Here is a 15243-nt window from a genome sequence, read left to right as displayed (position 1 = left end):
AGAAAGGTTTTACAAGGTGAGCAGACCGTGCTGTATACCCACAAAGGAAAGAAAAGACGGACTATATTATATACTTATACACACAATTCCCCAAAGGCAATTCTGTAGCCTATAAAAGGGGAGACCATCATGCAGCACTCCAGCTGTTGTGAAACTACAACCCCCAGCATGCCTTGACAGCTGCACACATTCAAGGCATTTTGGAACTTGTAGTTTCACAACAGCTTGAGAGAGGCAGGTAGCTGACTTCTGTCGTTTGAACCATCAAAATGCAAGTTTCAAGAGGATCAGTCAGCTCCTGACATGTCTTGCATTGATGCTCAGTCATAGCTTCTGGACACATATGACAACTCTGACAACTGGGTGTTGCTATTTCCTTTGTAAAAGGGGTGTTTTCCTAGACTGGCACTGTCATCACAAAGTGTAAGGACACACCCTGCTGATCAGAGGAATGCTCAATCCATTTTCAATTCATTCACAACTTTCCAAGAGGAACAACAGAGGGATAGTGTTCAACACCGTAGTTGAAAAGATTCTCCAGAATATAAGTTGCTTGAAAAAATGGGTCATGTCAGGAATGCTAATAAGTCAGCTTTAATAATGCCAAGGCACACTGCATAGAGCCGGTCAGTAATTCCGGACACAGCTGGTCTCTACCAGATCATATAGTTATTGCTGGATGGTAGAGATGAGCAAATCGATTTGCAGGACCCTGGTCCAGCGGCTATATCAATAGTCTTTGGCTACCAGACAGGAGCCCTGAGAACCGCTTCCTACCTGTTGGAATCCCTGGCACCTCTTCTGATTTGTAGGCCTGGCGTGTCACGATTCGAAGCAACAATGATATCACACCGGGGGCATAAAAATCAGAAGGTGCCAGGGATTCCAGCATGTAGGAGGCAGTCAGCAGACCCCCAATCGGCAACCATGGACTACTGACGTGGCCACTGTACCGGTGTCCCGCAAATTTATTTGCTCAGCTCTACAGGATGGCTAAATCAAATTTAGTCTGTCCATGCTGCTACTTGGGATCAAGCCAGAACTATAGTCTATGGGTCTGATTCATCATTTCCACTTTATTGAAGTCACTTTTACTTTTGTGTCTTGTGTTATTAGCTGACATTTTGTGTGCCAAATTCTTCAACACGGCGCAGTTCATGAATTTGGCACAAAATAAAAAAAATTCTCTTTTTTTAAATCTTTAACCATATTTTTGTGATGTGTTTTAAAAGGCACAAAAAGCATCAAATTAAAAACTCCTCCAGAAAACTTACTCCAGTGAGAGTACTGGAGTGAGATGCACCAAAAAAATTACAATATTTGGTAAAAGTCCCATTTCATGAATCTATCGAAAAAATATCTAGACAGCTGTAAAGGAAAAAAAAGAACAAAAAATATAACCTTAAAAGTAGAGCAAAACATATAAAGAATAGGGCGCAAATACTAAAACCACTAAAATTACTCCAGAAAACTGGAGAAACAGCAGTGATGAATCTGGGCCTATGTCTCTATAATTCTTTCAACTGTTTTTTTTAACCTGTCGATTCCTGACCCTTTTGAATAAGGTAACATACTTTGTGGGCATAGAGCTCATTCAATCAATGTGATTTTGAGTTGAAATTATGCAAATTAACTCTGATTTCCTTCCAAAAAAATACATGCTCCAGCCAGGGCTGTGGAGTCGGAGTCGTAGTCGGTGCCCATTTTGGTGGAGTCGGAGTTGGAGTTGGTATAAAATGTACCGACTCAGACTCCTAAAATATATAATAAATTGGGTACAGTAGTTCAATGTGGTTTGTGAGGAATATTTTTTCATAAGAATTTATGAAATGTCCTATAAATGTCTGTCCTATTCCTTGATCTAAGGGTCTAAACTTTTAGCTGAGAAAAATGTGTCCTACCGTAAATTTATCACTTAAAATAAGCCATGTATGAGGGAGTCGGAGTCGTGGAGTCGCTGTCATGGAAACTGAGGAGTCGGAGTCAAAGGTTTGGCTTACCGACTCCACAGCCCTGGCTCCAGCAACACAGAATGGAAATAAGTGGCTGCTGGTCACCTTGGACTCCCCTTATCCCAAGAAAAGAAATTGAACATGGGTCCCAATACAACAAGCTAAGAGTTTGTGAAGGTGTGAGGAAGCATTAGTATAAAGTCAAAAGTTGAAACAGGCGGCCTGTAGGATTTTATAGAGGGTGACAGTACAATCAGTCAACTGGAGTTCCCATTTAATGACCATCAGTCATTATAGTATGCGTGCGTTGGAATTTGTTTTTGTAGTAGTAGTGACTTTCCTCGAACTTAATACTTTTATTAACCTTAAAAAGGTTGTCCACTACTTTTTCATTGATGAAGTTTTAATTGATGATCATCAATGTCTGATCGGTCGGGGTCCGACACCCCTGCCGATCAGCTGTTCTCTGTGACAGCAGTGGGGGCCGCTGGCCAGAACTGCTCGATTGCGGAGCTGATCCGTCTTCTGATAGTGGCCTGGTACTGCACATCCCCCACCTATTGATCTGAATAAGAGGTGGAGTACCCGGCCACTACCAGAAGACGGAGCATCTACGCAATCGAGCGGTTCCAGATGGTGTCTGTCACTGCTGACACCGGGAACAGCTGATCGGCGGAGGTTCTGGGTGTCGGATCCCGACCGATCAGACATTGACCTATTGAAAAAGTAGTGGACAACCTTTTTAATATTGGCTCTGGGCACATCTGGGTAAGATGCTCCACTAGATGCCTCCGTCAGAGATTCCTCATTCATATAGTGCTGCATGCAACTTTATTATTCTTGCCAAAACGACAACACATTGCAGAAAAAATGGTTTTAAAGGGGAAATCCACCTACACTGGCAGCACCATTGCGCTTATTGATTGGCTGCTGTACAGTAAAAGGGAATTAAAAGCTTCAGCAAAGCAATGGGAGCAGCATCAGAGACTAACTGGTGGACCCTGGGAAGGAGTACAAACTGCAGCTGGGGGTCGAACATTATCTGAAAGGGGAAAAACTCCTTTGATTTATGTTTAACAGTTTCCTCTACATGCTGACAGCTGACTGGCCTGACACATGACCTAATGTTCAGCATTGAGAGCAGTGAACATAATTGATCAAAGCCTTGTATGGGAAAAGTCTACCAGCTCCATTTCCTTAGACTTCTTCAGAGATGAATAAAATAGAAACCAATGCTTTCCAGTAACATTTTCTGTAAAGCTTTTTTTTTTTTTTTTTTTACAGAAACAAAAGGAAAATATAATTGAACTCTATCTTTCACTTCTGAGTTCCACCAAAAACCTGTTTAAGGAAAGTTTGCATGAAATGCACATCATGACCAGAAAGTCCATAAAGGACCACCAAAACTAGAATACAAGCTGGCTTATTCGCAAAAGCTCCTAACAACATTCACAGACATGTATATTATCTATATACAGTATATATTTATTGTCTTTAAGTCTTTCACTGCCAAAGACTTATGTGATACAGTGGGGAAAATAAGTATTTGATACATTGCCAATTTTGCAAGTTTTCCCACCTACAAAGAATGGAGAGTTCTGTAATTTTTATCGTAGGTACACTTCAACTGTGAGAGACAGAATCTTAAAAAAAAATCCCGAAAACCATATTGTATGATTTTTACACAATTAATTAGAATTTTATTTCATGAAATAAGTATTTGATACAGTGGAAAAACAGAACTTAATATTTGGTACAAAAACCTCTATTTGCAATTACAAAGGTCAGATGTTTCCTGTAGTTTTTGACCAAGTTTGCACACACTGCAGCAGGGATTTTGGCTCACACCTCCATTCACATCTTCTCCAGATCTTTCAGGTTTCAGGGCTGTGGCTGGGCAACATTGAACTTCAGCTCCCTCCAAAGATTTGAGTTCAGGTCTGGAGACTGGCTAGGCCACTCCAGGACCTTGGACCTTGAAATGCTTCTTACGGAGCCACTCCTTAATTGCCCTGGCAGTGTGTTTTGGGTCATTGTCATGCTGGAAGTCCCAGCCACGACCCATATTCAATGCTCTTACTGAGGGAAGGAGGTTGTTGGCCAAAATCTCGTGATACATGACCCCATCCATCCTCCCTTTAATACAGTGCAGTCGTCTTGCCCCCTTTTGCAGAAAAGCACCCCTAAAGTATGATATTTCACCACCATGCTTCATGTTTGGGACGGTGTTCTTAGGGTTGTACTCATCCTTCTTCCTCCAAACATGACGACTGAAGTTCATACCAAAAAGTTATACTTTGGTCTAATCTGACCACATGACTTTCTCCCATGCCTTCTCTGGATCATACAGATGGTCATTGGCGAACTTCAAATGGGCCTGGACATGTGCTGGCATGAGCAGGGAACCTTGTGTGTCCTACAGGATTTTAATCCATGACGGCCCAGTGTGTTACTAACGGTAATGTTTGAGACTGTGGTCCCAGCTGTCTTCAGGTCATTGACCAAGTCCTTACGTGTAGTTCTGAGCTGATTCCTGACCTTTCTCAGAATCATCCTTACCCCACGAGGCGAAATCTTGCATGGAGCCCCAGACCAAGGAAGATTGACAGTCAAATTGTGTTTCTTCCATTTTCTAATAATTGTGCCAACAGTTGTTGCCTTCTCACCAAGCTGCTTGCCTATTGTCCTGTAGCCCATCCCAACCTTGTGTAGGTCTTCAATTTTGTCCCTGATGTCCTTAGACAGCATTTTGGTCTTGGCCATGATGGAGAGGTTGGAGTGTGATTGATAGTGTGTGAGGACAGGTGTTTTTTATACTGGTAATGAGTTCAAACAGGTGCAATTAATACAGGTAAAGAGTGCTGAGTAGGAGGGCTTCTTAAAGAAAAACTAACAGGTCTGTGAGAGTCAGAATTCTTGCTGGTTGGAAGGTGATAAAATATTTATTTCATGCAATAAAATGCAAATTAATTATGTAAAAATCATACAATGTGATTTTCTGTTTTTTGTTTTTAGATTCTGTCTCTCACAGTTGAAATGTACCTATGATAAAAATTACAGACCTCTCCATTCTTTGTAGGTGGGAAAACTTGCAAAATCGGCAATGTATCAAATACTTATTTTCCCCAGTGTATGTCATCACTTTACTCGTTTGGCACAGCTAGAATAGAATGACTTTAGAATTTAGAACTGAACTTGGCTTGTTTGTGTACAGACTTTTAGCCACAATCATGAATTTTTATGCATTTTTTTTCTTCTTTTTTTAACAAAATGCTATGCTTTGATGTAAAATTGCATAATGATTCCATTAACTCTAAATTAATGAATGGCATTTTCACAATGTGCTTTTCATGATAGACAGATGCTCTAGAGTGAAAGACTCACTTTGCAACAGCTCTCCGTCTTGCCAATAGATGATGATATTGAACAGGGAAACAGGGAATCCTACATTGTTAATTCAGAATTCTTTAGAAAAGAATTTGAAAATGGATGTATAAATTAGACAACCTGTTTAAGTCCCATTAAAGGACTGGGCATTCATTCTCTCCTTGGGTAAAACGTCTGCTATCATAGATTAAGGTGTCGATATTGGACATTTCAAGCTATATCTATGAATGTCATTGGTATCTTCTTTAAATAAGACAACATGTGCCTTAGGTTTGGTGGCTCTTTTTTATTTCAACATCAAGTTAAAGGATTTGTTCCAAAATGTTTACACTACAACTACAAATGGGTTAAAGAAATAGCTTTTTATAGCAATTTCAATTATTATTACCAATATTATATAAGTACAATTTTCATAAATTAACCAACTAAGTATTATAAAGAGCTAGTATGTCGCTATTTCTACTTGACAGCAACTGTAACTTACTTGAGTGGTGACGACCTGCGGATCAAACCTGATACTTCACCTTTAACTTGCAAAGGAAATGAATGACTATAATCAGCAACAGGCACTTAAAATAGACCAACCATGCAACTTGCTTCTATCTAGCGCTACTGTGTGCCACACTGAGTTCACGAGGCCACCTACCTGATCCTCTTGCTGCTGCCACTGCTGCTGCTGCTACTGGTCCATAGGCTGCGGCTGTAGGGAAACCTAAAAAAAATTAAAAATAAACATGTACGACCAGGCAGAAAGAAAGGCAAGTGGCACAATCATCGTGAAAGAAAAAAGAGGTTTACAAACCTATTTTAGCTGTGAAGACCTAATGAGAAAAGTGCATAAAATACACAAGGCGGCAATCACCTTCTACCTCTGCTTCTTTGCTGTAAAGTGAACGTCTACTCTTGAACAACCTCTCCTTTTTTACCCTATACAAATCCATCAGTGAGTGCTGCTCAATTTCTTAATATTTGCTTTTATGGTCTGGAGCTCTGATTTTGCAATGCATGGTCATGATTTTTTTAAATTTTTTTTATACACGTATGCCAGTTTTCTGTTGGAAAGAGTTTCAAATTATGGTGCATGTTAAACCTGAGAATAATGGGGATGAGGCTTCGAAGGATTGAGCTTAGCCCCTGTGGCGTGACATTTACTATATTTATAATGTGTAAATTCCACCTACTGGTACAGCTGCAGCCATAAATGGGCCATATTTAATGCAACTCAAAATAAATTAACAAAAGGAAAAATTCCAGCACCAAGAAAAACTAAAACGAGAAAAAATTATTAATGCAGTGTAAAAAGACAATCAAAAACCATAAAGATAACAAAAAAAGGGAGGGGAAAGCTTACGAGTTTAGGACAGACATGTTCTTAATCATAGGAACTTTTTTTTATATATTTTGATTATGTGATTTTACGTTACATTAATACATTTTCCTCTTTTTAATTTTTCTTGGTGCTGGAATTTTTCATTAGTCATTTTTGCATTTCATGCCGGGGATGCTGCCCCTGTTTATTCCGTGTATCACCATAAGGACTATTCATGACCAAGCTCGACCTTAGTGAGCTGAGGTTTTTTTTCCTTTTTTGTATTCTAAATAAATTAGGTGCATCTTACTTCAACTAACTGCATATCAGGGCCAACATATAAGACATTGGCCTTAAATTCTTTCCACAGGGCCAAAAAAAAATCACACACAAAATTCTGGCTACCTGCAAGGAACCTTGCTGTGTACGCGCTTTTTTTGTTTTACCCAATTACGAGCTGTGTGTCAGAAAAAGTATTTCCGTCCTCAAAGAGAATATGTCAGTGCAAAGAAAGGTAAACATTCACTTTACGATATGAAGTGCATAAAACTGCCTCCCTTTCCTATTTAAAAAAATTGCCTGTTTCATGTTCGGCCTTGCATACTAAGAGATGTTTACTAAAGTAGAGTCTCCTAAACTGGAAAGATTTTTCTAGGTGCCTAGCAATAAATGTTGCTACAGGATGAAAGTATAGTTATAAAGTCGCCATTTCCATGTAGGCCAATGGTGAATTATCTTATTATCTAAAGAACTCAAATTGTCTACCCATTTAATGGTTTGGTTTTTTTAATCCTCCAGTGCTATGGATAAGGATTTTCAACCCGAAACGCGCAAGCCGATAGATTACATTTTTTAACCATGCACACTTTCTAAATATCCTTTTTAAACCTTTCTATTAAAAGTTACGTTTTAACCTCCTTTTTTTCTAGTGCTGGAGAATGTCCTTTAAGGATCTTTTTGAAGCTTTTCCCATATAAGCAAACAGTGCGTTATCTGATGATCTATTTAATTATTAGAACTCTATTTTATACTACATTGATGATTTGTCATTTACCCATTTAATGTTTTTATCCTCCAGTGAGCAAACACATTCACATTATGCAAAAATGTGTAAATATGTTTCATTTCAATTTCATTTTGCTTGAACAGTGGAAATTTTAGGTTTGCAGTCAGAACTACACATATATCAATATGCAGGTTTTAAAATAAGAATAGATTTTGGTGTATTCATGTTTTACAATCACAAGATAAAAAAAGTATTAAATATTTGGAACCTTCTCATTTTTCAGATAGGTTTGACCACTTCTCTGTTCTCACAGAACACCATACTAATATTGACTGCTTATGTTTCATTGCACTTTTTGAGGTTACTCTGTTAAAGGGGTATTCCCATCTCCAAGATCCTATCCCAATATGTAGTTGGTGTAATAATAATAATAATATTAGCAAATACCTCCACATAGAAATGTAGTATAGTATTTTTGATTCGCTATCTGTCTTACCTCATGTGCAGGCATTGCAGGACCTTAGGTATCCATGGTTAATACCACTAGCAACTAGCTAACTAACTGTGACTTTATCGTGGACGTATCCATGGATACCTAAGGTCCTGCGATGCCTGCACATGAGGAAAGAGAGATGACGAATCAGAAAAAATATACTACATTTCTAATTGGAGATATTTGCTAATATTACTATTATTACACGTACTACATATTGGGATAGGATCTTGGAGATGGGAATACCCCTTTAAAGAAGACTGGTCACCAGGTCTAAAGTGGCATTTCTTGCTCTAGCTTACTGCTACCAAGAGTATTTTTAATTTTTTTTTAAAAAAAGCCTTTTCCTTTAAGGCTAATTTTTCTGTAGATTACAAAAGGGGATTTTGTTCACTGGATCTGGGGTCATGTTTTTAAGTAGTTCTCCAAAATAACTCTGAGAGCACCTCACTGTAAATACCATAAAAATTAGCACAAAAACGGCCCATATCTCTGCAACGGCATGGTGGATTTAAGATGAATACACTGGAATACTAGGGGGAGCTGTGGGAGCAAACTCTGCCCACTTTTGACTTGGTGACTGAAACGCTTTATTTTGCTTTACAGTGGCATGTAAAAGTTTGTGCACCCCTAGTCAAAATTACTGTTCTTGTAAACAGTTAAGCAAGTTGAAGATAAAATGATCTCTAAAAGGCCTAAAGTTAGAGATGACACATTTCCTTGGTATTTGGCAAAAAAAATATATAATTTCATCTTTTACATTTTAAAAATTACAAAAATGAAAATGGGCAGATGCAAAAGTTTTGGCACTCTGCATGGTTAGTACCTAGTAGCACCCTCATTTGATAGTATCATAGCTTGTAAACGCTTTTTGCAGCCAGCCAAAAGTCTTTCAATTCTTGTTTGAGGGATTTTCATCCATTCTTCCTTAGAAAATTATTCCAGTTCTGTGAGATATCGGGGTCGTCTTGCATGCACTGCTATTTTGAGGTCTAGCCACAGATTTTCAATGATGTTCAGATCAGGGGACTGTGAGGGCCATTGTAAAACCTTCAGCTTGCGCCTTTTGAGGTAGTCTATTGTGGATTTTGACATGTGTTTAGGATCATTAAACATTTGTAAAAGCCATCCTCTTTTTCAACTTCAGCTTTTTTACAGATGATGTTATGTTTGCATTAAGAATCTGTTGAAATTTAATTGAATCCCATCTTTCCTCTGCCCGTGAAAAGTTCCCCATACCATTGGCTGCAACACAACCCCAAAGCATGATTGATCCACCCTCATGCTTAATGGTTAGCAAGATGTTATTTTCCTGAAATTCTGTGCCCTTTTTTCTCCACACATACCTTTAATCCAAAATGCATCAGGCTTGTTTGCATGTTCTTTTGCATGCTTCTGATGCTGAATTTTATGGTGAGGACACAGGAGAGGGTTTCTTCTGATGACTCCTCCATGAAGGCCATATTTGTGCAGGTGTCTCTTTACAGTAGAACAATGTACCACAGCTCCACAGTCTGCTAAATCTTTCTGAAGGTCTTTTGCAGTCAAGTGGGGGTTCTGATTTGCCTCTCTAGTAATCCTACAATTAGCTCTCACTGAAATTTTGCTTGGTCTTCCAGACCTTATGTTGACCTCCACTGTTCCTGTTAACTGCCATTTCTTAATTACATTTTGTACTGAGGAAAGGGCAACTTGAAAACTCTTTTCTATCTTATAGCATTCTCCTGCTTTGTGGGCCTCCACCATTTTCATTTTCAGAGTGCTAGGCAGCTGCTTAGAAGAAAACTCATGGCTGTTGCTGTTTGGCACAAATTTAGAGGAGGCTGGGTTTTTATAAAGCTGGCAAATTTCCGTTACTTGGCCTTTCCTAATGGGAAAGTTCATAACACTAATGGGCTAATTAAAGTCAGAAACATTAATCAAAGTTATCTGAGCACATAAATCTCCAAGAATGGCCAAACTTTTGCATTGGCCCATTTTCATTTTTGTAATTTTTAAAATGTAAAAGATGAAAATGGATATTTTTTTGGCTAAGATACAAAGGAAATGTGTATTCTTTAACTTTAGGCCTTTTAGAGATCATTTAATCTTCAACTGGCTTAACTATTCACAATAACACTAATTTTGACCAGGGGTGTCCAAACTATTACATGCCACTGTATATGTGAAAAAAAAAGTTCTGTAAAAAAATGCATCTATTATTCAAACCCTCAGAAGCTTCATATAAGAATATTACTTCTTTGACGCTCCAGAGCAATATATTAAGCAGAGATTCGTCTCATCACATGAGCAGATCAAGAACCTCCAACTATTGAGATCTGAGTGGGCCATGCTGCATGAATGCAACTTGTGCCGCAATGTATACTTTGCTGATAAACACTATCCATCTTTATCAAGCCAAATTTTTCAAATTTAATAATGCTTTTAAGGTTAACCCCTCTACTTTGTACAAAACTCACAAAGCAGTGATGGTAAGTCACGATATAGCTGTGCACTTTTCATAGAAAGTTGCTTGTGGTAGACCTCCATGCTCTAGGAGATTTTCAACAGCTCCCTCTTCTCATGGTCTGCACTGCATCAAATAAATTCCTCTAGTTTACAGCAGCTAGCAGTGCTCTTAACCATTCTGTGAAATTGCTCACCTTTACTAAATGTACTTTTTATAAGAAAGACAATATGACACACTTATTTTTTGCTTAACAGCTGTGAGTTTAGAGTGGAATTAAGAAATTCCCTCTATTAAGAATGGGACAGACCATCTAATTTATAACTTTGAAAAAAATTTCTTTGGTATTCAGAGATTTTTATTGCACACTTTATTCCTAGCTCATTCAACGTGTTTCTCTGCCTTACTACTTGATCAAAAACATTCAAAATTATTAACTTGTTTCTTAATGGAGAAACTACTAGCACACAGATGTTTTCCCCTATCTATATGAAAGGCCTTGGTACGTCAGTAGAATAAGCTCTTTAGCTTTTTTTTTTTTTTTTTTTTTTTTTAATACTGGAATCCCTATATTTCTCTAAATATCCCACTCTTTCCTGATGGTCAACCTTAAAGCCAGAAAAAGACCTCGACTGTTTAAGCCAATTATGAAATTAAAGTATTCTCTAAATTGCGGGCCAAGCAGTTGAATGCCTTTCCTTCTCAGTTAATTAGAAAAGACTAAGTAGGTGACTACACTGGACAATCCATTGACCGTGTTAAGTTCACAAATATGGCCCCTTATTTTAAAAACTCTACAATGTTTTGGCTTTGACATGCCATAAGATTGCTTTACTCCTCCTGACATTTGTAGTGATCTGTAGTTAAAGGGCTTATCCATTCTAAAATGTTCCTGGGTCTAGTGCAGCCTCTCCACTCCTGCTCCATCATGAGACGTGATGTCATGTTTACAGCACAAATGATCACAATAGCCAAACATCGGGCTCAGAATCCTGCACAGTCTATATCAGAAGAGCCACTGAGCTCAGTGATTCGCTGCAGTAGTCACTTGCACTGTTGATGCCATCACCAACAGACGCCCATCTACAAAGTAAGGAGCAGATGTAGAAAAGTTGCGCTACCCCTAAGAAAGGCGAGTTACTGCTTTGTTTGCACTTCTATGGAAAAATAACATTTTAATAAAGACAAACCCTTTAGATATGTCCTCTCATCTACGTTTTCCATATGCAACAGGAAGAAACAAGGATGTCATTCTTTCCACCTATTCACTCTGCTTATTGAACAATTAGTGACCCAAATCTGCAACAATCTAGACACTAGTGACAATTTAATCAAGGAAAAGCCATTTAGAATCTCACTCTATTTTGATTATATCCTTATTTCCTTGGAAGTATTCCTATCTATCCTCCTTGTCCTCTTTGATGAGTATGGTGAACATTTGGATATCTAAAATCAACAACACACAAAAAAAAGCAATTAGGCTTAATATCTCACCTGCCAACTCACTTTCCTGAAAGCTTACTATCACAGTTACATGTAGTAAGACCGTAACTGTGGCCAATCGCTTCCTACGAATTACTTACACGTCTGAAGGCGGGGACAATAACGCCAGTGCTGATTGGGTGCAGGGCTCCCATGTCACAACAACCTCACATGAGCCCTGGGAATTCAAGTGCCCACAAAGCTGAAATGGGGCCGGTACGGGAGGTGGCTATAGGTGTTTTTATTTTAATGCGGCCAAACATGGGGAATGAGAAGGGGTTATCCTAGTAGTGGACAACTCCTTTAAATTCCCAGTGTTTCAAGACCTCGCCAAAGTTATTACTTATACATGTAACCAGGTTGCAACTCCACTTATATCAGACAAATGCCTTTAACTGTTCTGGAAGTGAACTACTGTTCTGTCCTGCACCATCTTTTTGCCTATGACAAATCAATGGAATTTTTTACTGTGAAGATAAGTAATACCCCGAACATTTGTGCATATCAGTCTATAAATTCTAACAATAACTTCTCACTTCTCAGCGGGTTGTATCGCCCTAAAGTCTCTGCCTCATCTCCTGCTCGGTTTGAGTTTTGCTAGGAAGGTACTCTGGCTAGCTGACAACCTGTTTGTTTGCTTAATATTTTGATATTACTACATGTCTCATGTTCCTTTCTGTTACTTTTGTTGGAAAAATTCAAATAAAAAAATTTCAATTAAAAAAAGATAATACAGGAAACCAACTGTCTTATTTTGTATGGTTTTTAGCAAAAAGAACTATTTTGCATAACTAAAAGAAAGGATAAATAATGAAATAAATCAGGCAAAACAGTAGCTACGACTGGAGACATTCCACATCCTGAATAAGCAGAGGCAGCTGCAGAAAATGCCGCTTCTTGAACACTAATCTAGGTGAATGGAACTGCGAGGACGTAAGCAGCCTGGCTTCATTTCTCATTCTATTCTTTGTTACAAGAAAAGAATGTAAAATAAGAAGCAAAAACAAACACAAACTGTAATAATTCTGGCCCTGCATGATTTACCTTTTCACTAATCAGAATTGTTGCCATTTTTTAAATGAAGATGAAAAACAAAAAATATATATTCTGACAAAAATAGATTTGTGATCCCCACTACAGACGTGGACTGTAAATGCATTTCTGATAAATATGTCATGAAAATAGAAATGTACAATATATCAGAAAATAAATGTATAAAGTCTGCATGCAAACTATACAAAATGGTAAGAAGAAGTATAAATCGCTAAATACTACACAAAACTAGAAAGTAACTACCTTACACAAGACGTCTAGGCTAAAAAGGCTAAACTAGTGGAAATAATCAATTAAAGGAGACATACTTGCATTTAAATAAGGCATAAGTGCTGTTAATAAAAAAAAATAACATATGTAAGTAAACACATCCATCAAGAACCTGCAATAAGTGTAATTTAAACTAGTTCCAAATGAATATTATATCATATCAATTTTGTCAAATGCAAGATTACAAATATTTCAAATATCAGCATTAAAAATGAGTGGAATTAAACTGCACAAACTGAAGTTGGGTAGGCAAACATTCTATGGAAGAAGGTGGAAGGAGCAAAACATAATATTCAAGACTCTTAAGTATACCGTAATTTAAAGGTGCAATCCAGGAAATAATGATACACTGTGTAATGACCAAGATAGAATCTGAAGAACCAGTGCACACTATGTTTTACACCTTTTTTTGTCAACTGCAAGACCTGGAATAGAGGCATAACTAAAAATCACTACCATTTCTTTTGCTGGTTTGCTCTTCTAATAAGCATTCAGTTTTAATCCAAGCTGGAGCTTTACTTGTCTTTAGCAATTATAAAACCTAGCATTATTAAAATCTCTCCATCACCCTAAGTTCACTTGGTTTTACTCTACATGGAAAAAAACTTTACTGTTTATCATTGGTTATGAGAATCTATATTTAGTATTTTGAGTGCACAAGGGTGAGCTTTTTATACCAAGTAAAAAAAGGAATGTGAAATATAGCTGGACTCTAATACACAAATTCCACAACAATATTGCTGCTTATTAAAGTAAAAAGAGTCTTATCCACATATTTAGCAGTACTTAATACATACAAAAGTCAATTTTGGTGCACTAAAAGTCCCAATTAGTAACAACAGTTTTCAGGTATCATCAGAACATGTTTATGCAGACCAGGAAAAATATAACAGAGTTATATCATATTCTAGTGTTTACATATGCAACTATGTATTTGATGCTAATGGTAAAGGAGTTGTCACAAAACAGACTTCTAATGTATATCATATTCTCTCAAAGTTGAACTGTTGGGCATAATTGGGCCAACTATATAGCAGTAACAAGCTAGTGGCATACAGAGGATTGATTTTCTAAAACTGCACATGTTCTTGACTTACAAGCACTGAAAATAACTGAAATTGTACTTTCTAAACCAAAAATTGCAACAAATAAAGTAAAAAACGGACAGTTGAGTACTGTATTCCTATAAGTCCTACTGTTCGGTTAATAGACAAAAGTGTTCCTTTCCAGTTTTGGAACAAAATAACACTATTTAGATACATAAGAGCAACATCTAAAAGCAAGCTTTTGCAACAACCCAGTATGACACACCTGTCCCCCCCCCCCAAAAAAAAAATAGTAAAAAAAAAAAGCATCACAGGAAAGGAATCTATTATCCATAATCTCGGATTAAGAAAAATAACTGAATAGGATCAAGGTTCTGACAGTTTTCATGGTGTACAGAGTACAATATGAAAACAACAATGACTTTGAATGCAGCTTTGCAATAAAGGCATCCTGACCACTAGGAATAAAAAAATAATGAAAGAACCATGTGGAGTGTATTTCACATCTTTATCTATAAATATACAGCAGGTTCCCATGACTTAGAACGTCACTCAGTTTTCTCAAAAGACGAACTGCACACCTTATAAATGTGAGAACAATACTATGAAGAGGATGTTAATCAGGCTAAATTCATTCATCATCAATATACCCCAGAGAAGGAATCTATGTAGGATAAATCTTTATATGACCAATTTGTTTCAATGTAAAAATGGCCCTATTACAGCGAGCGTACAGTGCTCTACAGTCCTGCACTCAAGGAAGAATCTATATGAAATGCAACAAGTCATTTATCAATTT

At 37.6% G+C, this 15243-nt stretch overlaps 1 protein-coding gene across 4 annotated transcripts in view; it reads right to left on the bottom strand.

The window, feature by feature from the left end:
- Window positions 1-15243, bottom strand: part of MSI2 (musashi RNA binding protein 2) — an 810011-nt gene that overhangs the window by 108072 nt on the left and 686696 nt on the right. For 2 of the 4 annotated variants that reach the window (XM_073664582.1, XM_073664585.1), the window contains exons 11-12: window positions 13437-13460; window positions 5986-6051 (exon numbers count right to left, since the gene is read on the bottom strand). The exons of 1 other annotated variant lie outside the window; for it this stretch is intronic. In XM_073664582.1, the coding sequence (XP_073520683.1) occupies window positions 5986-6051; window positions 13437-13460 (90 nt within the window). The remainder of the gene's footprint in view (window positions 1-5985; window positions 6052-13436; window positions 13461-15243) is intronic. One more of the 4 variants, XM_073664583.1, reaches the window with a different exon arrangement.

The sequence above is a fragment of the Phyllobates terribilis genome, unplaced genomic scaffold, assembly GCF_046119375.1.
Source record: "Phyllobates terribilis strain yellow unplaced genomic scaffold, ASM4611937v1 Scaffold_2__4_contigs__length_985480577, whole genome shotgun sequence".
Taxonomy (NCBI): domain Eukaryota; kingdom Metazoa; phylum Chordata; class Amphibia; order Anura; family Dendrobatidae; genus Phyllobates; species Phyllobates terribilis.
The sequence above is the reverse complement of the archived record's forward strand: the minus strand, read 5'-3'. Positions and strand labels throughout refer to the sequence as shown.